The 27780-nt window shown below is 38.0% G+C and overlaps 2 protein-coding genes across 2 annotated transcripts; both read left to right on the top strand.

Moving 5' to 3' along the window:
* Positions 1 to 292: 292 nt before the first annotated feature.
* On the top strand, positions 293 to 11287 carry LOC306754502 (bone morphogenetic protein receptor type-2-like; the record flags this gene model as incomplete). Its single annotated transcript, XM_079238521.1, has 9 exons — positions 293 to 323; positions 2302 to 2496; positions 4155 to 4258; positions 4342 to 4563; positions 5468 to 5582; positions 5852 to 6009; positions 6220 to 6376; positions 10692 to 10828; positions 11177 to 11287. The coding sequence occupies 9 exons, from the start codon at positions 293 to 295 to the stop codon at positions 11285 to 11287; spliced, it is 1230 nt and encodes a 409-aa protein (XP_079094647.1).
* A 2820-nt stretch (positions 11288 to 14107) lies between these two features.
* On the top strand, positions 14108 to 27570 carry LOC306755046 (NUAK family SNF1-like kinase 1). Its single transcript, XM_079239273.1, has 7 exons — positions 14108 to 14630; positions 19485 to 19605; positions 20553 to 20704; positions 22261 to 22326; positions 24061 to 24180; positions 24608 to 24740; positions 24869 to 27570. Exons 1-7 carry the CDS (start codon positions 14295 to 14297, stop codon positions 26056 to 26058), a joined length of 2118 nt encoding a protein of 705 aa, XP_079095399.1. The 5' UTR covers positions 14108 to 14294; the 3' UTR covers positions 26059 to 27570.
* The last annotated feature ends 210 nt before the right edge of the window (positions 27571 to 27780 follow it).

The following is a 27780-nucleotide window of genomic DNA, read 5'->3' as shown; positions in this document are numbered from 1 at the left end:
TTGTGTTGCACAGTAATGTTATCAAGTATTCAGCACTCCTGGAACTAAACCATAACAAATGTTTAACTTTGTGGAGGGAAAGAATGCAGCTAATTTCCACACTTCTTTCAGATAGGGATTTTGGGATACATTGACGTTAATCCTAATATGAAAATGCTGGGACTTTATGAATTTATCTGAATTTAAGACAATAAGAGCAGGTGTGGGAGTGGTGTATGGAAATGTGGGAAAGTCCTCACATTTCCAGAAAAGATACTTCCAGCTTGCCTGTTTAGGTTCAGATTTAGCAATCATGCTGCAGTGGCTGCTGGTTCTAGCTGTAGGTGAGTAACTAACTAAGTCTTGAGTTTTTCAGTGTTTTCTGTTGTTGATTTAGTCATTAATAATTTACAATGTTGTATTGTTTTATTGTTTTTAGTCTTTGTGTTAGATAGGCTTTGTTTGTATAACCATCTAGTGGGAGCGGTGAGTCTTGCTAGGAGTATAATGGAAGGGCAAACGCTGACATCTGTTCAGTGGATTTTTTTAAATTTTTTTTATTTGTCTTGTCTTTCATTTAAGCAAGCAGACTGATGTTCTGAATGCTGTGTTCTGTCGAGCAAATTTATTTTGCCAAGGGGAGCTTTGATAGATATAATGATCCCCTTGTATTTCTGGATTCTTTTTTTATTTTTTTATTTCTTTTGGATAATTGTTCGTCTTACAGAGTTTATGCTGCTGGACCAGACCGGAGAGGATAGAAAAGGGACAGAAAGAGAACAGAAAAGAAAACAGAGAAAACAAGAGAAAGAGATCAATGCATACACGTATATACACACACATACCCACCTACATATGTATATATGCACACACACACACATGTATATATACATATATATATATATATATATATATATATATATATATATATATATATATATATATATATATATATATATATATATATATATATATATATATATATACATATATATATATATATATATATATATATATATATATATATATATATATATATATATATATATATATATTTATATATATGTATATATATATATATGTATTTGGTGCATGTAGATTGTGTGTGTATATAGGTTCATCTGTGTGTACAATGTTCCTATATATCTCTCCACATGCTTTAAGTGTGTGTGTGAGTTGGGGGTGAGCGTTGATGTGAGTAAATGTGCTCTGTGTTGTAGGTATATTGTGTGCATTTCATTTTGTGTCTGTGTCATGTGGATGTACGTGTGTACCCTACATATTATTGTTAGCATGGCATTATAGAATGAAAGAGCAGCTAGAAAGGAAAGGAGTGAGAAAAACAAACAACTATAACTACACATAAAAAAAGAAAGAAATAGCACCAACAAAAGAGCAAAAACAAAAGCCCTAAAAGGGAGGGAAAAAGAGAAGAAAAAAAAAAAGGCAAAAAAGAAACTGCAAAAACAGCAAATTTGTTGTAAGTATACAGTAAATATACAGTTCTGGTTGACCATAATTATGGCAGATTAACATGTAAATTTAACAAGGATTAGCTGCATGAGTGATAGATATTACTTGAGGTTAGTCGAGCCAGGGGGTGGTATTCTTGTCACGGTAAAGCTGTCCATTAACGAATAATTAGTCCACCGCGATGACTGCACGTGATTCTTCGTCACAGTCAACACAGTCATTAATATTTTCCAATGTTGTATTGTTTTTAGTCATTGTGTTAGAGAGGCTTTGTTTGTATAACCCTCTAGTGGGAGCGATGAGTCTTGCTGGGAGTATATTGGAAGGGAAAACACTGACATCTATTCAGTGGATTAATTTTAAGTTAAATCATCAGACTGCCTTAATCTAATTCCACTCACTTCTAGTAATAGTCAAGGTATGTAGGCAGGGCTTTCAAGAAAAACCAACAACTTAAACAAAAAGGATGCATGCAGTGGTAGACTGTCCAATTCCACCTTCCTGCAGATTATAGCAAGATCCAACTTGATCAATTTGTGGACAGAAAGTGAAGAAGCAAGATAACCCACGCTTTGAAACATTTTGTGGTGAAAGAAGACATCCAATATTGATTTTCAATCACTGTAAAAAATTCATTTTACACAATCTCTGCTATCCAAAAATACATTTTCTGATAATTAATCAGTTTTGATTTGATTTACATGCAAGAAATGTGTGTTTTATGTACAGTGTTATCATTTTTTCAGATAATCTAATGTTTTCACAGAGAAAGATGTGGCTAATTTAAACTCATAGTCTTTTATCACAAATGAGCACTGCTTTAACACATCGTCTTCCTCTTCCTCTTAGAAAGCATTTCTACATGCTTCTCCCACCAGTCTTTAATTCCAAAGAGAAAGTGTGCTTTCCAAGTGACCCACAAAAGGAACAACAGATACATTGCTGCTGGCAATGTGAGTGGACCTGTGCAGCTCTGTGAAAATACCAACTGCTGTTTGGGTATTTACATGATCAAAAACGGCCAACCAAAAGTTGATACTCTTGGTAAGAAAGCTTCAGGTCTGGTTGGGGGCCTCTGGATTATAAATTTAATATCACAGCAGTATTTCAATTAACTACCAAATTTGAAGGGACTTTTGATTCAAAGTTAGTTAAAAACATTTGGTTAGTTAATATCCATGTTTTTTCTGTTATGTAGATTAGTGAGCTGTTTTTTTTGTTAGATTATATTCAGTATGTGATATAATTTTTTCTTTGGGGTGCTGTCGGGGTATTAATTTTCTTTTTAATTGCAGCTTGCCATATGGTACAGATGTCTTGCCCAGATGCAACTTGCACGAAACTACAGTATCTCAAAAATGTCTTCATTAGGTGTTTGTGCAACACAGATCTCTGTAACAGTAACATTACGAGGACTGCAGAATCAGAGCAGTCTCCACAGACTGGCCCCTATTCTACAGGTATAATGACAGGAATTGGTCTACTAAGTTGTTTTGGAACATTTCTTTCTTTCTTTCTTTCTTTCTTTTTGTCTTTCTTTCAAGAAAATATGACCACTTTAAACAACATCTCCCCCAAGCAAAGCAGCTCTATTTTACTTTCCAATTAAAATACAATTCGTGTTATTTCTTTTAGATAAAACCCTGAAAATGGTTGTGGTGTTCATTTTTCTTGTCACTGGCTTCATAATTATTGCTATGACATGGGGAGTTATCCATAAAGTCAAAAGTAAGTCATTTTTCTATGCAGCATTAGCGACACCATGTTTTCCTTTTATTCAGTTGGTTTGTAGGAATTTTGTAAAGGATTTATTAGATTATAAATCAGAATTGTTAATGAGCAATTGTCACAATTTCTTAGGAGCAATACTTAGATTTTAGACCTGTTAGCGTTGACTGAATGCACGATGTTCGGCGCTGTATGTCACGAATAACCTGCTATACATTCATTGTTGTTGTATATTGTTTTTTCTCCTTATTCCCCAGTCGAAGCAAAGAACCAAGATGAAGGTTTGTTTTTGATGAATGTTTATTTACATTTGCATTACATTACACAAATTCTCTCAGGATTTATTCTATAAACTTAGTGAGTTTAGCATGCAAAAGATAAGAGTCCTCTCAATTTAACTGATGATTGATATCATATTACAAGAATTGACTCTCCAAGTGTTTTTGTACTTTGATTTTATCAATCATACAACAGAAAATTAATCAAAATTATATATATATATTTTTTTTAAAAACGTTAGTGATTATAATGTGTTGTTTTTCATCATTAATTAAATAGAGTTCAGTCAGTCTATATAGTTTGGTTATTTTTAATGTTTATAGTTTTGATTAGTCTCACCCAGTTTGGGTATTTACTGTCCAGGTGGAAATTGATAAACTTTATGACTCAAAAGCAATTCATATAGTATTGTTGTAATTTTATAATAGAAAAAATATATTATGCAATCCATGTTTTAGATTTCTAATTTAAAAACTTATTAGCAAGTGTTTCCACTTTCTCATGATATCTGCTTAACCTTGAAATGCTTTCATTTTCTCTGCCTCACTGGCCTTGCTCTTTATCTCTGTCACACAACTCCCTTTTACCTCTTGCACTATCTTGTAACATTTTAGTGGATATTTTGTGAGGCTAGTTTTATATGAGTAAAACCTTTACTGAATAATATGAATGATTGTGATCTAACTTTATTTTAGAGGAGAATCCACCACCCTCCTGCCATGATTACAGCATTAAACCGTTATGTTCATGTAAAGCAAAAACTTCAGAGAATGACATTAGTGACGTTGAACTACAGCAGGTAAGTCTCACTATCTAAATTATTCATACTGTATTGTAATCCATGTGTGGTTCTTGACACAAATATGACTTTATGTAATACAGGTTGTAGGCCAAGGACATTTTGCAAAAGTTTTTCAAGGGAAATACAAAGGATCTGAGGTGGCTGTGAAAGTGTACACTTCTAACTGGAAGCAAAAATTTACCACAGAGAAGGATATTTATGAACTACCGATGATGAAGCATGATGGGATTGTTCACTTCCTGGGCACTGGGAGGAAACCAGATGATAATGGCTGGTTCATTGTAATGGAGTATGCTAAATATGTGAGTGAAGAAAATATTCCTTAAAGATTTTATATAAAATTGGAATATGAATGCATAACTTATAGATGAGAAAGAGTCAGGTTCCTCTAACTTCTCTTAGTGCTTGCATGACTATTTGCAAAAAATCCTCCATGCCTGAGTGAAAGAGATGTTGTAGGCTACCATTTACTGTGTCAACTATCCTGCATTACAGCATCTTCAGCACAGAACTTTGCTTGATGAGTTAAATCACAGAAATTAAAAGATGAAAGGTTGCTGGCTCTGCCTCATGGGGATTCAGTGCAGGATGGAGAAAGTGAACTTGCATTTTTTTCCCAATGATTAGACATATACCCCCCACAAAGGGAGAGATAAGACTAGAGTCAACATTACCAGAGTTTTCCTGTGGGTCTGTTTTGGCTGAGCTGCTCTTGCGCAACACTCAGTGGTCTTCTATGGTCATGTTTAGCTATTTTAGAATAAACAATTGAACTTTTCTCCATTATCTGGGAGATCAAACGTAGCAAAACCACAAAGAACAAATAATATTGAATATTCTTATCTGTATTCTAGTATTATGGTATATATTCTTATAAAAATATCAGTTTCAGTGCCATGAATTATAAAGAATTGAAACCATTTTTATTTTCTTTTTGGAACAGTTGAATGTGAATTTATTTCTGTTCCAACAAATAACATTTTAAATTTTTTTTAATTAATTGACTTAAATTTTCTTAATTCGGATTAGGATAGAATCTGATTTAATTGGTCATTCGTCATTCGTAGTATTTGTTCTCAGTTTGTTGTTTTCATAATGATTTTTTTCCCCCAGTGATAGTTGAGCTAATAGTGTATAAGTATAGATACTGATTTCTGTGTAGTCAAATGCTTTAGACATCAATTTTCAATGTTCCTTTAATTTCAGGGTTCTCTCCATTCCTTTCTGTGTAAACACACCACCAGCTGGATGCAGTCACTGAAGTTGTGCCAGTCGTTATCACAGGGACTTTCTTATCTCCACTCTGACCTCCACAGCAATGGTACTGGTCAGACACTAAACAGTGTGTGGTCATTGTAGTAAAATGTTATGCTTCTGTGTATATTGTAACAAAATTTCAACATGTTAGTCTGAAAAAACTCTGAATTACCAAAGTTCAATAAGTGGTAAAAACACAATAAAAACATCACATATGCAAATATTCATAATTATGTAATATTTTTTAGGCCAGATTTGATGATAACATGTATAATGTGAACAATATGTTGACTAATCAACATCTCTGTACATGTGTTTGTCTCTCTGTCACAGATGTATACAAACCCCCTGTGGCCCACAGAGACCTTAGCAGCTCCAATGTGCTGGTCAGAAGAGATGGCACATGTGCTCTGTGTGACTTTGGTTGCTCCACCGTCCTCCAATCTTGTTCAGGATGTGACTTATGGCAACAGCAAAGTAAAAACATGACAGTGAGACATTCTGGAGGGAACAAAAAGCAGGTAATGTTTTGGGAGCACCATTTCATTTACTGAGAATCCAGTAGGGAGAAAGATTGTGTACAGTATGCCATTAACACAAATTACTTCTTTTTTAGCCAGTAATATGTCTCCATGAATAGTTTGAGACTTTAATTGCTGAAAAATCTAATTTACTGAACAAACCCATTCAAATTTCCTTAGGGTCAAGAGCAGCTTGGCACTCTGAACTACATGTCCCCTGAGATCCTGGAAGGCTCTGTAAACCTCAACAGCAGCTTTTTCCTCTTGCAGGGGGACATCTATGCTTTAAGTCTGGTATTGTGGGAAATCTGGAAGCGCTGCTCTGATTTATTTGAGGGTAAGTCACCCTTGATTAGAAACAAAAATATCTTTCTCAACACCAATGCCATCAAGTTATTGCAGCATTAAATGTTGACTTTTGAGATGTTTAAAACCACATACAGCCACTTCAGATCTCTCTGAATGTTGAAGTTACTGGTAATTAATGCCTTGGCTTTCAAAGGTTTCACTTGCATATTTGAAGAGATTTGCACAGTAAATCTATTTATCACAAATCGGTGTGAGCTGCATGGGGAAATTATTGAAATCATATTAAAAGTCTTGATTTAAAGACCCAATGTGTGGCTGTCAGAATCATAAAGGTGTACCCAGGCAGAGATAATCTCAGCCAAGCGATAAACTTTTCTATTATGTAAATGAGAGGAGGTTTGTTTTATTTGTTGCATGCACAGGTTTTATCTGAATTAATATTTACATTGAGCAGCAATTGACATCTGTATTTTAACCAAATCAAACCAAACATCAGTGGTGTTACCTCCACACCCCATGAAATGTTGCTTTTTTGTGCTTCACTAACAACAACATATTAAATCAAATTATGCATTTGCAATGTTAATGCCCTGTTTCAATCTGTAAGAAAATGTTGTAGCCAAATAAGTATACAGATAAATTCAGAACAGAAGTCATATTATGGAAAAAAAGAAGTTAATCATAAATCTCGATGAGAAAATTCAAACTTAAGTTTTTAAGACTTAAGCATCAGGAGCACTGTCACAAAGATCCACACGGGATCTGAATCAGGACTTTGCACACAGGAGAACAGCTCACTCTTATAGATTACAGGAGATGTATATTCATTACAGAGGTCTTTTGCATACTTAGAGGCACAAACAACGGTTCACTATAGTTTGGTGTCTTTTATTAACTAAATTGTGAATGGATCAAGTAGAAACAATGAGGAATTTAAAAAAAAAAGGGTAAATTTTCTCCACGTGTTGAAGGTTTTAAAAATTAGCCACACTTGCTAAAATTAGCAAATGAAATCTTTTACTGCTGTGAGGGTCTGGCGACCTGTCCAGGGTGTTCCCTGCTTCTCACCCAATGATTGCTGGGAAAGGCTCCAGCTTCCTCGCAACCCTTATTAATTGGACAAAGCAGTTAAGAAAATGCCTGACTGAATCCTTTTCTACTGTCAGCAGTAGCATGTTTTTCTTTAATAGTGTTGTATCCCTGAGTAGGCTTCTCAACTTTATTTATAAAGTCCTTTAAAACAACCAGAGGTGAATCAAAGTTCTGTACTCAATCAACCAAAATAACAACAGAATTAAACAATTAAAAGAAAAATAAATAACACAACAATCAGTCATACAACGAATTAGAACAATAAAATAAAATGAATAAATTGTAAGTAACACCAATAACTAAAACCAAACTATGGGACACTGACCTAGTAACCTCAGATATAATGCTCAGGATGGGGGATTGCATCAAAGTCATGATTCGATGCAATCAGTTGGTTTCTAGGTTTCTATTATAGGCTATGTATGAATTGGCTTGAAATTATGTGTATGTAAAGTGCCCTGTGACAACATTGTTGGTAAGTGGCGCTATACAAACAAAATTGAATTGAATTAAAGTTGACCCGAAGCAGCCTCACACTGGGTTAAAGGCCAAGGAATAAAAAGGGGTTTTAAGATAAGTTTTGAAAGTGGACAGTGAGGAAGCTTGTCTAATGTGAAGGGGGAGCTAATTCCACAGTTTGGGACCAGCAACTGAAAAAGCTCCGTCCCCTCTGAGCTTCCGTTTGCACCTCGGTACATCCAGGAGCAGCAGGTCGGTTGACCTGAGGCACCAACCAGGAGTGTGGGGGTCAAGAAGCTCAGAGAGGTAAGGAGAGGCCAGACCACTGAAATATTTAAAAAAAAAAGTAAAAAAAATTAAATAAATTCTGTAGTGCACTGGCAGCCAATGGAGGGAGGCCAGAATAGGTATATGTGCTCCCTCTTAAGTACTCCAGTAAGGAGGCGTGCAGCTGCGTTTTTTTACCAGCTGGAGATGTGCAAGGGAGGACTGGATCACCCCAAAATAAAGAGCACTACAGTAATCCAGTCGAGATGTAATGAAGGCATGGATTACTGTTTCAAAGTGTTATTATGCAAGAAAAGGTTTGATTTCAACCAGCTATCTAATGTGGAAAAAGCTGGACTTCACTACAGAGCTGATTTGCCGATCCAGACTGTTCATCTTAAAATCCAAGTTTGATACTGTTGGCTTTAAAAAGCCTACCAAAGGGCCCAAATCAACAGGTGGAGGTTCACGAGCTCCACTGGGAACCAGACACCATCTCTTCAGTTTTTCCTGTTAAGATGTAAGATGTTTAGAGCCAACCGGGCTTTGATGTCTTCAAGACATGCTAAAAGAGGTGCAACGGAGTGGGCATTTTTCTTTTTGTAACATTATGATGATGTAATATGAACAAAAGGCAACATAATTTAGAGGAATGCCAAGGTCCTATAGAGGCTTTGGTTGCAACCACTGCTAAGAGTGGCTGCAACCACTGTCAGACCGTAACTGACTGTGGTGTTAGAGCTCTCATTGTCAGAGCAATTGTACACTCACTGCTACCACTTTCAGAGTGGTTAGGCCTTTCAGAAAGGTTTATAAAAAAAATTCTACTATGTACAGAATGCTGGCGGTCACTTTAAAGTTGGATGATTCAGGTTGTGGCCAGTAATGTATGGTAGCTGGGACCACTTTGTCATCCTTCATGACCATTGACTAAAGAAAAACCTGGAGCATGTGTATAAAGGGACTGATTACATGATAAGAAGCAGGTCATTTGCAGGTTCATGGAAGTCCTGTTCAAAGAGGAAAATACCAGACACCTTCCTTAAAAAGAATTTAACTTCTCTCATTCCCCTCTTACTTCTGTTTCTCTAAAGCTTGTGAAGGAAAAACAGTTTTAAGAGGTAATTTATTTTGATCTTCGACCCGGATTAGCATGAAGATATATATTAGTGATGACTCTCCACAGGTTTTCAACAGAAAATAAGCTTGACCAGTCAGAGGTCAAGAGAACTGGCTACCAATCCAGACATCCTTTCTCCCACATACAAAGAGCCAGATTTGACAAAGGATCCTAACCTCATTTTGTTGTTCACACCTTGGAAGTAAAAAAGCCACACATCTGGCATGATATCTGCTGCTGAAGCCAGAGTAATATATAGTAAAAGACATGGAATACACATAATTAATTCAAAGGATGATTACCTATTCAGTGCTAGTTAAAAAATGCAAATCTGTTTTTTTTCCTTCAGATTTCTAGAAGCCATAAAACCATTAACACATTTTTAAAGGAAATATGATTGTTGTCAAATGGAGCAACAGCGCCACCCACAGTAACAGCTCAAACCTATTTCTATTCTCTTCTTAAAATAGTTGTAACATGAAAGGGTTTTGTATATTGAATAGCCTAATCAGCATCTGTCTATATGTTAATGCCATGCCACTTTGGTCTTATTCACATGAAGTCATAGTGCAATAAGTTCTTCTGCAGGAACTATTATTATACATGTTATTAGATTATTATAAATGTTCTTTTCTGTTCTAATCAAACTAGATAAAGACTTTAACAATGTTTATACTGCAAGGAACGCTTTGTGATGTTTAAGCTGATTTGCTGCTAAATACTAAATATGAATTGGATGAAAAGAAATGCAATGTTTTTACTTCAATTTAAATGTAAGAAGTGATTAAGAGCAATAGTTGCGCCCAAGTCCGGCCCTGGACCATCCTGCAACTTCCAAATGCATCCCTTCTCCAAAACACTTGAGCCAAATGGTTGAATTTCCTCATTTGCATGTCATTTAGCCCAGCTCACCTACCTATACTCACAGAACATGACACAAGGGATTTTGTAAATCTAATGTCTTGTCTAAACACGAATAGGAATTTAAATTCCCTATCTATCTATCTATCTATCTATCTATCTATCTATCTATCTATCTATCTGTTCAGCCACATTTGTGGATATTAAAAATATAGTAACTGTTGGTGGTTTACTGGTGGTTGAATGTCATGGAGAATGCATTATAAGTCTGTATGCTGTTTAGTGTAGTATCACTGAGCTTAAAACTTCTGCCTGATACTTGCTTTTTATGGTTCTCAGGATCTTTGAAATGCAGAAGGTTTAAAGCAGATTGAAGCAGACCAGCCTGTTGGACTGTAAAAGTATTACTGCACTAGTATTAAAGGGTGCAGTGCCACTTCATATTCACTATGGCTTGTTTCTAATTCTGCAAACAAAGAACATTTTTACAAACAAATCAAAATCTACATTATTTAATAAATTGTGTAATTTTTTCCATCTGCAGGTGGCATTGTTCCACAGCATATGTTACCTTATGAGCTTGAGCTCGAAGGCAATGTAACACAGGAGAGACTAATCCTTTATGTGTCTGAGATGGACAAAAGACCCTCCATACCTCACTACTGGTATCTGCTACCACAGGTACTAACTAGATGTGGGACGACAAAATTCCATGTGGGATCGCCACAGTCCTGCACGAGTTGAGAGTTGCTGCAACACACACAACTGACACACAACAGACTTAATTATCAGACTTGTGCAGAGCTTGACGTCATGCTCTGCACACGTCTGTTCATCAACCATTTATTTGAGTCAGGTGCATTGCAGCAGGAAAACTCCCAACACTTGCAGGACTGCAGCTTTAGAGGACTGGAGTTGGCCATCCCTGGACCAGACCTTTAGTCTTTCTGTATTGCCTGGTTTGCAGTTATGAACATATAAACGTACTGACTGAATGCTTCATTGAAACTGATTGTTGATTTTTCTCAGGGATCTGTGCTGATGGAGCTCCTGACAGACTGTTGGGATCGTGATGCTGAGGCCCGACTCACAGCCCAATGTGTTGCAGAAAGATTAGTTTCTCTTCAACCTTCTTATTAACCGTAATTAATGTGAATGCCCATGGGGGCCCCATGGGGGCATTCACATTATTGAGATCCTGTTCGGCCATTTTTACTATTATTCCGCCAAACTTTGCCGTGCTACTCCTCCTGTGCTGTTCAGGTCACTTCAATCGTTCACATCTCAAACCCTGCTGCTCCTTCGGAAGATGTGTGCTACGACTTTTGTCATTTCAAATCTTTGCAGTTTTTGAGATATTTTGCATTTTGTAAAAAACTAATTCAGCCTTGTGATTGGATGAAAGTCTTTCAAACCAAATGCGGCTTGAAATTCAGCACAGCGATTGGTTGGTTTTGGCATAATGAGCTGAAAACAGCTTCAACGGGGATTCGGAGCTCTGAACCAGTTTGTCGTGTCCAGTTTGTCTTGGTCCCGACCTCCATTGTCTTTTCTTGCAAAATTTTTGAAACGCTACTCCTCCTACACCGTTTGTCTCACTTCAACCATTCAAGTATCAAACTCTTCCGCTCATTCAGGAGATATGTTCTACGACTTTTGGTCTTTGTAACATTCAAACTTTTTAAGTTATTCAAGTTTTTGTCAATGTATTGAAATCCGTTCCTGTGATTGGACGAAACGGAATTCAGCTCAGCGATTGGTCCATTTTGTGCACTGGTACGAAGGTACACATATAAGGCACTGGTTCAAATGCAGCATTTAACAAATAGCTCCATTGTTGTTGGCTGTTGCTTGTGTGATGGTGTGCACTTCTGCAGGCTGCTCAAAGTGAACTATCGGTCTCAGCTGCGCACTCTAAGAAGCAAAGGAATTTATTTGCAAATGTCTCAGTTAAATATAAAGGATTTGTTCCAAAAATGCTCCCTGCAACATTTCAACACTTTGATAAATCTCAAACACATTTAAAAAAAATTTCACATTGAACAAAGTCTTTCACATCTTTACTGGACTGTGGTTAAACCTTGCACATGTTTTTGCAAAAAAAAAAAAAAGACATTCCCATGATAATTGAAAAAAATTTCAACGCTTTTTTCCTAGATGCAAGTGTGAGTCCTAGTGGTGTAGTAGGTAAAGTCAGTGTGCTTCAAAAGAGGAGGTTATGGTTTCAAATCCTGATGTGTGCAAATAAGGAAAAAATGTCAGCTGAGTATTTTTTTTTTTATATACTTATACTTATGCAATTTCCTTTCAATCATTCAGCATAGTTCAATAAATGGCCATTCACATTTGCTATTATTTCAATAATATCTGGTTCTAGTTATTTGGTTTTCATTTGTTTTTATAAGCATATACACAATGTGTCACCTATTGCATACTTTAACATTTCCCTTTTGTCTAACTGAATTGCTAAGCTCTTTATTAGTATGCAGCGGGCTTTTTTAGAGCTTCAGTTTAAAATATTAAATTTTTAAACCATCTTATTTCCAATTTGTTGTATGATGTTGTATAGCCTAACTGCTGTAATGTCTGCTACCTTGCTATTGGTGTGCAGTTTTTAAAAGAAAACCTGATTTTACGTGAATGAAAACACTGTCCTAAAAACCAGCTGTAGAGATTTATTCATTCATTCATCATGCTTCATGCTTCAAGATCGCTGATTGCTTTTCTGTTTCAAGACTTTAACACCTAAACACCAGCAGAGGTGTAACAGAATGTTTTGAGTTTTCTTGTTGAAAAATAAAATTGTAAAAGCAATTTGTGAGCATTTTTCTGCACACTTGAAGGCATGGATGTCATTCAAACTAACATGAAAAATAATGCTAACAAAGCATAAAGATGCTTTCCTACACCCTGGAAATCCAAAAGAGCATCTAAACTAAAACCTGCTCCTGCAGGAACATGCATATCCACAAACCACCGAGGGGTCTGAAGGTGACGACATACAGAGTTTTGTTGAAGTTTATTTAATCAGACCGGTTTCTTACTTAGACCAGTTTTGGGATTCAGTGCTGTTACAAATCCGTCACATCCTGACCACCACAGGGGTCAAGCCCCAAGGTCTGTTACAGCTTAATCTACTTCCAGGACCATAAAATAAATGGTCTTTTAACTCACCTGGTGAGACACAGGTCTGCTTTGATGGGAAAAGTGGTTTTTGAACAGCATTATCCGGCTTACATGATCCTTTACAGACATAAAGAAGGCACTAATAAAGAACGCGCCGCACATTCATACCTTTCTTTGTTTTTAGTCTTGTTTTGTATGACAGCACAGAGCAAGACCCTAATATTTTTTTCTTGCATTCAAGCTAGTTGTTTGGAGACTAACTTAAAAACTGAACAGATAAAATCAACATGCATTACCTCAAAATGGGGGACATTTTATGCAAACTTGATCTCAGCTAAACAATTGAATCTTGATGTTTTGAGAGGTAATTCAGAACAGGCACTGTGCATGTGCAGAGGTGTAGGTCTATGTCATAGCAGCCTACCACATTTTTTTAAAGGGAATATTTTGTGTGGTAATTTGTAGTTTTCCCAAGAGATTCTAAATAAAACCAGTCTTGTCTTCAAAGTTTCTCCATCCTACTATATTCTTTAAAATCCTATTTTACTGAATTGTTTTTAGTAAACCCACCCTAGGACAAAGCATCCATAAACATATTTGACGTAAGTGGTGGAAACAGGGTTAGTCTGATCAGGTGCTTCATGCATTCCAAGCATGCATTCTTTCCTCTCTTGTGCTTCTCATTCCGCTAAGTATGACCGGTGTAAAACGATCCCAAGTGGGCATGTCTTGCCTGGATGCTGCGAACTGGACGAGGCTCCACCCAAAGCTCCAGACCATGTGGTTCTCGAGGCTCCTGTTGCTGTGTTTTGAAGTGGAGAGCAAAGAGAAAGAGATACGGAGCGAAGAGCACAACTCATGAATGCATGGATCTCCCCCGGGAGTTCATTTAAACGCTTTAAGAAACATTTTGTATGGGTGATTAGTAGGTCCTGCTGTAGTTTTTTGCTCAGAACTCCAGGTAATTGGGGGACTGTGCCCTGGTGCAGGCTGCTTGTGACAGGTGCTCACAGTGCAAAGGATGGGCCGGCGTCAGGCAGACAGCAGAGGCGCAATGAATCCCAGTCAGCGTTCCGAGCTCGGGTGTCTGCAGGACGCGGCGTGCAGCAGCCACCATGGCGGTGAGCAGCTACCGAGGAGGATGGACGGCCGTCACCCCTGTAGCGCAGACAAGCGACAGAAAAACGCCGACATGGGGGCGACGGGTCGGGCATTGTCTTCCACGGCGGCACCAGAGGAAGTGAAGAAGCACCAGCACAAACACAACTTGAAACACCGTTATGAGGTGATGGAGACTCTGGGGAGAGGAACCTACGGGAAAGTGAAGAAAGCGGCAGAAAGAGCAACTCTGAGAACGGTGAGTCTTGATGTGGTCTTGTCTATCGGTTGGATAAGGAATATTGCTTTTTGTGGTAGTTTAAACCCAGTTTCCTGAATTTCCTTAAATATGCTCCCTCGTGCAACAATTTATGTTTTATAGACATTGCGATACGTTGCTTTTGCTTTTAATTTTCTGGCAAGCTGTCAGGAACCTGTCTGTTACATGAAATACTGATGTGAAGGTGAAGATGTCTTCCTTGGTGGCATGAGGGTCTGTGTGTGTGTGTGTGTGTGTGTGTGTGTGTGTGTGTGTGTGTGTGTGTGTGTGTGTGTGTGTGTGTGTGTGTGTGAGAGAGAGAGAGAGAGAGAGAGAGATCCTAGACCCATTTCTTGCTTCCTGCCAGGCTGAGATTCCTTTGGTCTGACTCACTCAGCACTTAAAGAAAATGATAAATTCATTACAATGGATCTCCTTCACCAAGAGTCTGACCCCTTTTAGCAAAAACCCAGTGAGACATACAGGCAAACACAAGCATGTGCAAGAGTCAAAAGTAAAACTGTCCTATATGAATATCTGGGTTAAAAACAGTGTGGTGACAGATTAGTTTTAATAATCGTGGGTTTATGTCAGGCCTTAATCCCTCCCTCTCCTGTCATCTGAATATAAAGACAGAGAGGCCTCATCAGCCTTGAATTAAACATTTGATCTTTTAGTAAACACATGGTAAAGGGGATAATCTTTTTGAAAATCAGATTGTTCAAGTGAGACTTTCACTGCTTTTCTATTTGTTGATCCAAAAAACTCTTAAGGTTAAAATATGTTCAAAAACTAAATCAGACATTGAGTGTAAAAGTACAGGTAACATTACTGATAAAAGAAAAAAGAGACAGCTAAGAATTAAATGTTTGAGTGCAAGGTCAGGGGGGTTGGTAGGACAAGGGGAAAATGCTGCATTCCTTGAGCCATTAGCCAGCACATACCAGGGATTCTTTTAAACAAAATGGACATTATTTTTGGAAACAACACTCAGGGGCCTGTTGTCTGAGGTTTGGGAGGAGGAAGAGGAGGAGAGAGTTTTAGAGCAAAGGGAAGAGGAAGCAATAGCATTGGTTTTACTGCAAAGAGGTAAATTAAAGTAGCTCCAGAGTAAGAGATGAGCATAACTAATGCACTGGACGAAGTGAAAAGACAGGATGATAAATGCAGGGTCCTGACTGTGCTGCCTCTGAAAGTTTTATTCTTCTATAAAGCTGAACCATGTTGATAAAAATAACAAAGTTCCGTGCATTGTGCTGTTGTTTTTTTTTTTTTTGTTTTTTTTTTTACCATTACATAACTTCTGGAGATGTATGCATCTTTTAATGTGTGTTGCTACATTTGAAACAGCAGTTTGTTATTAAATCTGTTTTACCTCTGAAAGCTGAGGTAGTTAATCTTGCTCAGAGACATTTTTTTTACTCTTGGTGAAGTGGTTCCTCGTCCTGATAGTAGTCTGTACATTTTTTAATCATGAACAGTAAGAAATATAGCTAGACCCCTCAGTTTACTGTAGATCTGTAATAATTCTGACCAATAAAAACTTTCGGGCTGAATTGAAGCTGTTTATTTCTTATATTTCGTAAGCTTCTTTGTGGCTGACAAAATGCAGAGACGATTTCTCCGACCCGGCTCAGTTTATTTGCCTTCTCCCGCTAAACAGCCGAGAAGGAGAAAATCATTGGTGGAAAAAATGGTGAACTAAAAAAAAAAAGCACTCGGAGAACACAAACCTCCGCCATGGTTTTTAAAAAAAAAAAAAAATCCTGGATCCAAACGATGATCCGGATCACCACCAAAAATTAAATCTGTTCTTCCTTTTCACATTTCCAACAACTCCAAAACAGTTTAATTAAAATCCAACCATAACTTTTTGAGTTATCTTGAACACAAACAGATAAACGCTGGTAAAACGATAACTTCCTTGGCAGAGGTAAGGAAAAAGAGCCTTGGATCGCGTAAGGAGCAAAACCAGAGGGGTGAGAGCCAAAACAGGGTGCCGCTTTCAGATCTTGCTAGTTCCCAAGCATTACCTACCCCAGCTTTAAGACAAAACGTATATTTTTTCTGCTCCTTAAAAGAAAGTCCTTAATGCCTGTGGGATTAATCCAGTTTAAGAAGGAAATCTCATCTGTAAGATTCACCTTTTTTCAAACTGTGAACATTGTTCTTGAATTACTCTGTTTGTGAAGCTGCACTGCAGCTGCAGAGAGGTTGCCTGAACCTTTTTGATGTAACACAGTCTGGCAACCAGCAACCTTAATGGATGAAAAATAAGTGCCTCACAGCACGAGTCTGGACTTCAGAAATCACTAGTGTCCTCCTGGCTGGTGTTCAGTTCATACAGCTGGATGTGGTTGCTCAGTGTGGCATTGATAAATATGCATTTTTTCTAGTTCAATCCCTTTTTTTGCTTGTCTTGTTTGAAAAATTTCCCAGACAAACTCTGAAAAGGTGTGAGGACTGAAGAGGGGAATGTTATTTCCAAGTTGTTCTGACTGAATAAACTTATTGCTTATGCATAGTGTGCTCATGTTTTTCCTTTACTAAACTGCCATGGCAGTGGTCCATTCTGTTCTGCTATTGCTCACCTATGCCGTGTAGCACATACACTATGATATGCAAAAAATCTCCTCATCAAACGTCAAAGAAGATGAGCAGTGCAACCATAAACCTTTATTGTAGTCACATTTTATAGAGAACTACTTCCTGATCCACATGAGGTCATAAATTTTCATATATGACCTTACCTTGGAATAGCCTGGCCACCAAAGATATATGTAAATAGGAAACAGTTATTAGCGAGACACATCAAATACCTTGCACATTTCAATGAATATGAACAGGAAGTAATAAAATAAATATGAAATAACATAAATATAAAACAAAATAAATTAATTATGGTCACATTAATTAATTAAGAATATAAATTTTCTGCTTTGTTTGACTGGTCATCTTTCAATACATACTGTACAACTGTGTTGGCTTTATGATAAAAAAAAAAAGTGGTCTGTAGGCTCTTTTTCACATGTTCTCCAGTACTGTTAAAAAATATCTGGTTATGTTTACATGACTCATGCACATTGCTGCTCATATTTCAACAAGCAGCAGTATATTTCACACACAGCACATTATTTGGATGAACAATAAGGTATTGTTTGTAAGAAGAATACTTTAGATATTTGGGCACAGCAGAGTGAGATCATATAAGTACACACACAGCCAAAATTCCTCTGCATGCATGTGCCGCATTAAAACAATGTTCTTAGTGCCCTGAAGGGTGAGTACTGCCCAGAATGTGTCTTTCTTCTTTGTGCTCTGCTGCTCATGCACTGATGATTTAAGTTTGGGGGGGTGGGGTGAATATCCTTTTAGCGTGATGACAAAATACACAGCTTTTTGCCCAGAACCACATACTTATGCATATCTAATCCCTTCCTTTAACGTGTTCTGTTACATTCCTTTGGCATTACCCCTCCTCTTTCCTACAGCTAATTTTTGGAAGAAGAGTTTGTTCAGCGCTGTTTGGTTATTAATCTGATGGTTTACACAAAAATGACCTGGCCAAGATTTTCATTAAATTTCATCTTACAGAGATGAAAAAAACCCCCAAAACAATAGAAATTGTGCTGATCCAGATGGCCCCAATAGAATTCTAACTGTATTGGCCTTGTCTATGACTTTTTTTCATAATATTTTTCAAGCTTCATATCCTTTTTCCTGATAAATACAGAATATATTAGATACAAACCAATACCCAGCTCCTGCTGCACCTTGGCCTGAAGGAGATGCCACGTTAGCTTAAAGTGTCTGATGATGTGGGAAAACGTAGGGCTGCTATGTGAATATAGAAAAGATACAGACCTAAAAAAGAAAAAAAATAGACTCAGTAACATTTCCATCAGTTAAATAAGGTCAGGCCAGCCCCAGGAGTTCACTGGTGTTCTTGGGTTGTGTTGCATAACCAGTGCAGTTGACAGAGCGTGTGAACTGTGTCTTTCAGTGTCTTGTAGATGTTTTTCCAGCAGCTGAGAACGCTGCAGTTATGACCTTTAGGAAAACTCAGCCCAACCCTTCAGGGCCTGACAAGATTATGCAGCAGACTGATCAGTTCTATGTTTGGATTTCCGCCTCCCTAATAAGTTCTGCACTGAGCTGACGCACTACATCGCTTGTTCTCTCATTGTCCATTGTTCACTTAAGTCCAACATATTTTAAACTGAACACCTAGATATTTGTTTACTTTTGTCTTGTATGGTGCTATTTGTGAGACAGTTTCTCTGTGCAAAGAGGTTTAGGCGCTCGTGCCTGTGTGTGTCTTCAGGGGTCAGGGGTTACATTTGGGTACAGTGAGTGCCTGGGATTAAATGAAGCTGTGTTAACAGTGCAGCTGTCAACCTTCTGTCTCTGAGCTTGCTCGCATCACAGGAGACCAGCTTTAAAAGCCTCATAATCACTTCTAATATCCAGAGATTTCATTTGCATATAAGTTTGTGACTGTAATATCTTTAAGTGTGTAGTTAATACAGTACTTTACCTGTTTATCAAATTGACATTTTTTCCTTGTAATGAATCAGGTTGTGGGAGAAAGTTAAATGTATCAGCTGTTGACTCTGTGTCTCTATTGGTACTGTATCTGGTCTGATAATGGGCATGTAAAGCTTTATTATATCAAAGCTCTCTCCTAATGACCTAATTTTTATTTTCTAGCTGTGCAAGATGAGCTGTCTCAAAAGAGATCAACAGTTTTTTTTTTATTGTTTACTATCCAAATTGAATCACAAGATTGATTAACTTATGTGTGAGTTGATAGCTAACTGTCTAACATGTTCATGCTCAACTGCATGCTTCCAGGTGGCAATCAAGTCAATTCGTAAGGAGCGCATCACGGACAACCTGGACAGAATTCACATCCAGAGAGAGATTGAGATCACCTCCTCACTCAGGCACCCTAACATCATACGCTTCCATGAGGGTAAGAGAACAAAACCAAAACAATCTTGAGCAAGTCCGAAATGCCATAATGAATTATCCTGCAGTCTGATCAGCAGATGAATTATTTAAAAGCAGATTCATGAGTAAAGGGATGCATTCTTCATTCATATGGATGCATATCCCCTGAAGTCACAGTGCTTACTGCGCTGTATACAACAATGCTCACGGATCAGGAGTAACAATGGTAAAGCTTACTAATCTTATTTGAAGACCAGCAGTGACTTAATCCATCGAAGCATACCATATGTGTCTAAAGCTTGATATTGCGTCCTTCTCTGGTCCATAAAGCAGGATATTTGTCCCTGAATAATTAAAATCATAGAAGTGACTCTAAATGGGCGACATGTTCCCTGCTATGATCCCAAGCACTCTTTATTTTGTGTCATCTCTATCGGCACTACCAAAATACTTACACCCCCTAATCTGTATCAGAAAAAAGTTTTTCCAGCAAGTTTTATTTACTTTTTGTGGAAATGAACAAGACTAAATAAATTCTAGTGGATGTTTTGAATCATTTTCAAAGATTTGCACATTTATTACTATACTAGCTCAGTTGTAGTTTAGTTTAGGCTTTTCATGAGTTTGTAATGAAACTTACCAACTAAAAGTTTGTTGCTTGGTATCAAGAGTTGATATTAGTTCACACTAATGGTGCAAGTAATGGTGTGAGCAATTTCTGTTTTCGTTCAGGATTAAACAAAGATTTGGGAAAAAGCTGATTTTCCTGCTCAAAAAAAAAAAAACAACAAAAAAACCTCAACTCAAACCATTCAAAATGATGTCCCTTGAATAAATTTTATGTTCTCTAACAATCAATATAACACCCCTAGTGTTTTATTTAGTGCAGAATTGAGGTATTCACTAACATAAACATATTTCTGGATAAGGCTGAACTGTGATTGCTCCCTGTGTGTGTTGTGTTGACAGTGTTTGAGAGCCGGGATAAGATTGTGATAGTGATGGAGTATGCCAGCAGAGGAGAGCTGTACGATTACATACAGGAGAGGAGACAACTGCCAGAGACGGAAGCCAGAAGCATCTTCAGAAAAATCACATCTGCCGTGCACTACTGCCATAAGGTAGCTCACACATGCCACAGGAGCTCAGTCCAAATTAGGGCAGCACATGCTGAACATTGAATTTGGAATAAGCAAATACTGTACTGCTAAATCCACTAAATCCTAATCGTTATACTGCTGAAAAACTTGACTTTAGTTTTCTGATCTTTCTGGGTTAAGAGCGCATTAAACTGACTGTTCTTCACAGTCACACACGCCAACATATTTAGCTTCCTACTTCTAAATGACTGTAAACATTTGCAAAGGAGCTCATTATTCTTTGTTTCTTTTTTCTTAATAGTTGTTTTGTACATAAAATAAACCCCCGTTCCAACAAACAGGAATTATCAGGAAAATACATAAATCCTATTAATACACAGTAGCAATGAAGAGCTGGGCCGGCTGAGTTTGATGTGATACAGAGGATTCTGTTTGTTTGGATTCTTCACGAATCCCACACACTGGTCTCAGATTATCATTCATCTCTTGCAGCTTTGTAGTGTCCAGGCAGGAGGGGTCTTGTGCTCCCACTGCCCTTGAACGCTGTACAAAAATAGACATGAATGTTCTGGCATGAATGAATTATTGAATGTGGCTCAGAGCTATGTAAGGCACGCAGAGAGATTTTCAAAGCTTCAAGAGTAGAAATAAACTGATCTGCTATTGTCCAAATCCTGCCTTGGCCAGGCCCTTTAAAAGAAAAGAATAAACATCATGAACTGATTAAATACATATTTATTTATCTGTTTATGTATGTTCCTTGAAAACGATGTCAGCAGCCTCATTCTTTACACCAATGTGCACTAAGAAGGATATAGTTATTGAAAGAAGCTCTATGTGGCAGCCTTGTTAAAAGCTTCTCTGGATCTCAGAACTTCCTAGATGCCCTTATCTATTGGAGCTTTGTCTCTCCTTAAGAATTATGGCCCACTGGGCATCAGTGAAAAACCCTTGATCCGGCAACATAGTTTTCTTCCTGCTGCATGTTAAGTGTTTTCTGGCTCTGCTTCAGCAGGCTCTACAGCTGCCTTTCATTGAAATCCAGGTGCTTAAAGCAACACTACATAATTTTCTGACTATAAAAGTCTGTGCTTCTAACCTGTTTGGATTGCACACTGACTTTTCTTATGCCCTTTTTGTGGAGCCATTGTTGCCACACAGTGTCCCAGTGCAGAGAAGCTGCACTTTGCAACTTTTTTTTTTTTTTTTTTTTTTAGCAGTCCAGGGCATCATGTGACAGCTGCTCCACAGCACCGCGTCACACGCCAGGAACTGGATATTAACACACTAAGACACTGAGAGAAAGAAAGAGAGAAAATGAAAGAACAAAAGATAAGACATGAGTAAATATTGGTTTGACTTTTACTGTCTGGAGAGAGCCCAAAGAAAAGACAGGATACAAGATGGCTGATGACTTGGCCTGTGTTACAGGGCACCAGTTTGCTAAAATCTGCCAACGTTTAGTTGTGTTACTTTAATACCACGAGGGGATCAAATTATAAGCTAACTTATGTCAAACAAAGACTTTCCTCTCTCTGATAACTTGGAAAACTTCATGGTGTGTATTCATCTTGTAGAATGGAGTGGTGCATCGAGACCTCAAACTGGAGAACATCCTATTGGATCAAGATTTGAACGTAAAGGTGAGAGTCGTATGCCCGCTCATGAGAACATTTGCATATTTTGGAAAGATAAAAAAAGTTTTCTTTCACAAACGATTTACTGCTGTGCTTAAACACATATGTTTAATGTCAAAAGCATGATTGCTAGAGAGGTATGTAACACATTATGCGCTCTGATTCAGCATCAATATTTACATTCTTGCCCACACTTTTGTTTTTGAACACAAAAATAAGCACACTTTTGACACAGTGGTTGATTAGTTTGAGGAAGCAGTTGTTTCCCACTGTTGAAATAAAGATCCACTGAGCGAGCTCTGGAATACTTTCACACCTCTTAAACAAACTGCAAAGTGCACGTTCAGAACACACACTGCAGCATTTTCCGCCCGCAGAAATGATAATATTATTTAAACTATGCACACTGAACCTGAGCAAACACAGTACAAGGACTTATAAAATAACCTGGGGGATATTTTTTGCCCTGTCTGGATACTACTGCCCTTATATGGGAGCTGTGCATGGCCAAAGGGGAATGCAGGGAATTCTGAAGGGGATCTTAACACTGGTGCCAGACGGAAAGTTATATATGTATGCTCTGTGTGACCATCAAAACAAAACATTATGTGTGGATCACTCAGCAGCTTCTCATTCATTGCCTACCTCATCACCACAGGTTCACCACACTGCCTGTTTACATCATCTGCTGCAGGAAATGATCAAATTTCTGTGTTATGCATTCTGTGTTATGTCTGCACATCTAATCTTGACAGAAACAGTGGGACATGTTATGTAAAATCTTGGTCATGCACAAAGTAATGCAAAGGGATTTGCATTATATAGCACATCTATTGATATTCTAAACATAACCTATATTAGGAGAAACACTACGCAAAATAGGTTATACACATGTGCAGTTACAAAAGCTTAAAGTTAAGTGAAAATTGAACTTTTGGCCCAATGATTTAATAGAAGTTTAATGTGCTGCACACACAGCAACATGTTCATGTTACATATAGTTATCAGCAGAGAATAAACAAGAAGCTTGAGGTGGGTTGTGTATCTACTGTCATGCATGTGAAAGCTCTGTTTCTGTTTGTCATGGAAATAAAGCTGTCATACTGAATATTTTTAACACCAGAGGTTCTGATAGTGAGCTAGTGTGCATGTTAATAATCTCTTTAGATAAAGACAAGGCACAATATGTCCGACTCCTCACTTCTCGAGTGAGTGATTGTTCCGTTACGTAAGCTCTAGCCACCTGATCATTTTGGCCCCCTCTTTGCTTTCTCACACGCACACTGGCAATAGCTCAGTAGGCTATACCTATTTTTGGCTCCTGCAAGAGAAATGGCTTTTGGTTGTTTTGTTTTCTCCACATGACTGCAAGTTTGCAGAAGAAAGTCATTGAAAAGGAATCCAGATTGCATGTGGAGAAGAATAGCTGAACGGATTTTATGAAAGGTTCATCATCCCCCAATTTGTCTGTTATGTCATGTAATTTAATCAGTCTTCGTTTGATACAAACACCAGTATGTAGTGAGATATGTGTTCTGTGGTGTGATTGGTAATTTGTTTATCTGTGACTCAAACTTACTTTTTCACTTTGCACATACATGTGATTCACAAATACACACACTCTGGACACACTGGACTTGACTTCCCAGAGTAGATTGTGTGTACATTGTAGAAAAAATAAGGAACTCAATGTAATCTGCCTTCAAAGTGTGTTGATTTATATGCTCTTTTTCTCTGCAGCTGGCTGATTTTGGCCTTTCAAATAATTTCCAGATGGGTACTCTGCTGCAGACCTATTGTGGAAGTCCACTCTATGCAGCCCCAGAGATAGTAAAGGGGCTTCCATACCAGGGCCCGGAGGTAAGTTGACACAGAGGCTTGAAATCTGTGTTTAATTATTGTGAATGATAGATTAAAACCCTTTTTTGATGTTTACTTGTTTGTTTGTTTGCCTTCTTTTTTTTTTTTTTTTAAAAAAAGGGAGGGGGGTGGGTAGTTCAACATAAAACGTTATTTAGTCCATTCATCTGCATTTACAGTATGAAATATGATGAATAAGTGGTGATTTAATACAAAACTATCTTAACCCTTTATAGGGCACTCAATGAAATACCTTGAAATTAGAAATTTTAACCTAAAATTTTCCTTCTGGTATGTGCGGTACCAAGACCTCCATTCTGTTGTTATTACATTTTTATTTGTTTTATGCTGAAAATGGAAAATAGAATAGCAGACAATAAAAAGTATTTAATAAGCAATTATCATTATGTTTGTGTTTTTATGTTAGGTTGACTGCTGGGCTCTAGGCGTGCTTCTGTATGCGCTGCTTTACAGCAGCATGCCATTTGATGGGGCTAGTCATGCTAAGCTTACAGAGCAGATCATCCAAGGCCGCTATCGGAGGCCCAACCCCCCCTCAGGTAAATCCTTACAATGTCCATGTCAATATTCATGTTTTTTTTCAGTCACACATCATTGCTTGAAGTGGTAACTAAACTGTGTTTGTCAGTCTATCTGCTTTAGTAACTGCTGACTTTGTTCCCTCCAGATGCTTGTGCTCTCATTGACTGGTTGTTAACAGTGCGTGTGGACGAGAGGGCCACCATAGAAGATGTAGCCAATCACTGGTGGGTAAACTGGGGCTATGAAGAGAGTGTGTGTGACTGTCATTCATCTCCACACCATGAATGCCCTTCCCCTCTTCTTGCTCGCTACATCGATTGGCAGAATCAGGTCACTGCTGCCGGCAAGTTGACCATCGACCCAGGGTGCCTGTCTTCAGACTCCCCCCGTTCTTCTCAGCTCACCTCAGACTCTTTTAACTTCAGCTTTCCTCTAAAAAATGACTGTGGAGGAGGAGGAGGAGGAGGAAGAGTACGTGGAGGGATTTCAAGCCTCAGGAAGTCACGCAAAGAGAATACAATTCCCCAGACTGCACTGGGAGCTTGTAGTGTTTTTCCAACAGCTGCATCTTCTGCTGCAATTTCCTCCACTTCCACCACTGAAAGAAGGAAACCCAAGGGCATCCTAAAACACCAGAGGAGTTTAGATTCTGTCTTCCACAGCCCTCCTAAGGAGAGCTCTTCCTCTGAACTGTGTACCACTGTTCCACAGCCTTATAGGTCACGCACACTTACTCACACACATCATGATGTCTTATCAACAAGCCAAACACCTCCTTCCATGTTCAGGCAGCCTTCATCCAAGATGCCCAAGAAGGGGATATTAAAGAACTTTTATGTGGGGGAGTCAAGTTATACATCATCCTCTGAAAGAAGAGGCTCAGGAGTAGGAACAAAAGATGGCGATGCAGGGTTGTCAGACTCCCACAAGCAGCGTATTTATCTTCCATCAGCAGATGATAGTCCCACCATGTGCACAGAAGCAGTAAGGAGACGGAAAGGTATTCTAAAACGTAACGGAAAGTTCTCTCGCAGTCTGGATCTTCCTGATAACCCTACTCTGACCTCCTCTTCCATCCCTGCAATTCTCCCCGATGCTCTGCAGCAGCTCTTACAGGCCAGTGGGGACACAGAGGGTCGTCGCAGCCGTCCTTCCAGTGTGGTGAGCGAGGACAGCCTCTTCTCCTCTGATTCGTTTGATCTGTTGGATCTCACCACCCAGTCACGTCGCAGGATTTTCTCCCAGGAGATGCAGCACGGCACTTGCAGCTCTGAGGAGCAGTTGGAGCCTCAGGACGCTGAGACAGACAGGGTGGAAGAAGGCAGAAGGACATAAGGAAATTCTAGTATGAGGAATATCTCTGGCAAAAAATTAAGTTTGGCAAAAAAAACTGGGTTAAATGCCAGTTTTTTTTTAAAATTCACTTGTATGTGATAATCAGTGCCTGTCATCTGGTAAACACTGACTCGTTTCAAGTTCACTGAACATTCATAGTAAGCATCATTTCTTCACATTTGTTTGTACTGATTAGTAATTTAAACTCTGGCTTAGGACTGTTTAACTGTTTTCTGAATGCATACCAATACAAAGAGTGGCAAGAGGAACCTAAAGGCAACTTAAAGACATCTGCCAGTATGACGGAAAACTCTGTTTAGTGGACACCTTCCAACTTCACCTAAACAATAAATCCTCTTATTCAGATTCAGCAGATCTTTGCTCAGAGAAGCGTTGAATATCTTTGTCACACTGCTGTGATCTGCTAAAATGTCATCTTCTGAAATATGATTTTTTGCATCATTTCTCACTGTTGCATCCCCCTCATTCTTTTCGGATAAAAAAAAACAGACAACTGTAGCTTGGAAAGTTGGGAAAAAAAGAGCTCAACACTGGGTGTAGATTAATGACAAAGTGCAACTGAAACCGGCTTATTAAAAGGAATTACAATACATCTTTCAGGCAGAAAACATGACAGGAGTTATGTAAAATTCCAAATTCTCAAATGAAATGCTATGTTTTTTATATTTGTATTATTTAATAGTAGTTTGGTGCTTTAATATTAGACAATATTGTTGCACTATTGTCTTGTCTTCTGCAGTTGTGCATTAACATAGTTTATTATTTATGTCGATGTGTTCAACTTCAACTGCTCTGTTAATGATTATATGGAATTGCAGTTTAAATTTGATGTGTTTGGCGTGAAGGACTACAAGCTTCTTTGTTGCAGTAGAAATTCAGCTAAACTAAACCTCTGTAATACTTTGTAGCATCACTTTCTTCATGAGCCTTATATATAGTTATACATCAATAAATGGTTTCAAGCAAGCACACTGTCATGCGGTTGTAAAATGAGACTTTAAAATGAAGACATTTGGTCTTATAGTAGCATTTTTAAAAAAAATACTTTCCTCTTGCAGCACAGTCCTTAATATTCACACATTGTAAGTTCTCACAACAGTGACGAAAGTTGTTGACAGATTCATTAATAATCCCATCTGTTTCCAACTACATCAAAGAAAATGACAAACCTTTGTATAAACCACTTGTAAATGCTAAATAAGGAACTTAAGTATGAACTGAAGTCAAACATTATCTTTTTCACAAGATGTTATTAAGTATATTTATGCCTCACAGTGTTGTACAGTGCTCTGTTTGCTCTTTTGCACTAACACACACTGTGTGAATAGCATATCAATTGCACCAACATAGTATATCAGTTGCACTGCTTTTCGTCATGAGACACCTGGGCTGCTGTGTAGTTTTAAGGTGGTGTACACAGTAGATATTTTCTGTTTTAAGTCATTTCAATACTGTGAGCAAATAACTGTTGATGGTGTTTAAATAGTTCTTACTTTTTAAAGACTGGGAATAAACTATATAAATCTGAATGTTTTCTGGCTGTTCTTTGCTGAGTGACAAGAAAAAGCCACAGGAGACTATTTTGGGCTTTGTCATTAATAGAAATGGAGAACTCAAGGAATTGAGACCTTAAGCTACGTTTGAGCTACTTTTCACTCCATAAACAGTGAACTGTATCAACCCCACACATTGTTTTTATTA

Source organism: Telmatherina bonti, assembly GCF_933228915.1.
Source record: "Telmatherina bonti genome assembly, chromosome: 4".
Lineage (NCBI taxonomy): Eukaryota > Metazoa > Chordata > Actinopteri > Atheriniformes > Telmatherinidae > Telmatherina > Telmatherina bonti.
The sequence above is the reverse complement of the archived record's forward strand: the minus strand, read 5'-3'. Positions and strand labels throughout refer to the sequence as shown.

Coding starts and splice junctions, on each gene's coding strand:
- LOC306755046 (XM_079239273.1), top strand. CDS start 14,295: ATGGGCCGGCGTCAGGCAGACAGCAGAGGCGCAATGAATCCCAGTCAG. Junction 14,631..19,484: donor AAAGAGCAACTCTGAGAACG/GTGAGTCTTGAT, acceptor GCATGCTTCCAG/GTGGCAATCAAGTCAATTCG. Junction 19,606..20,552: donor CATCATACGCTTCCATGAGG/GTAAGAGAACAA, acceptor TTGTGTTGACAG/TGTTTGAGAGCCGGGATAAG.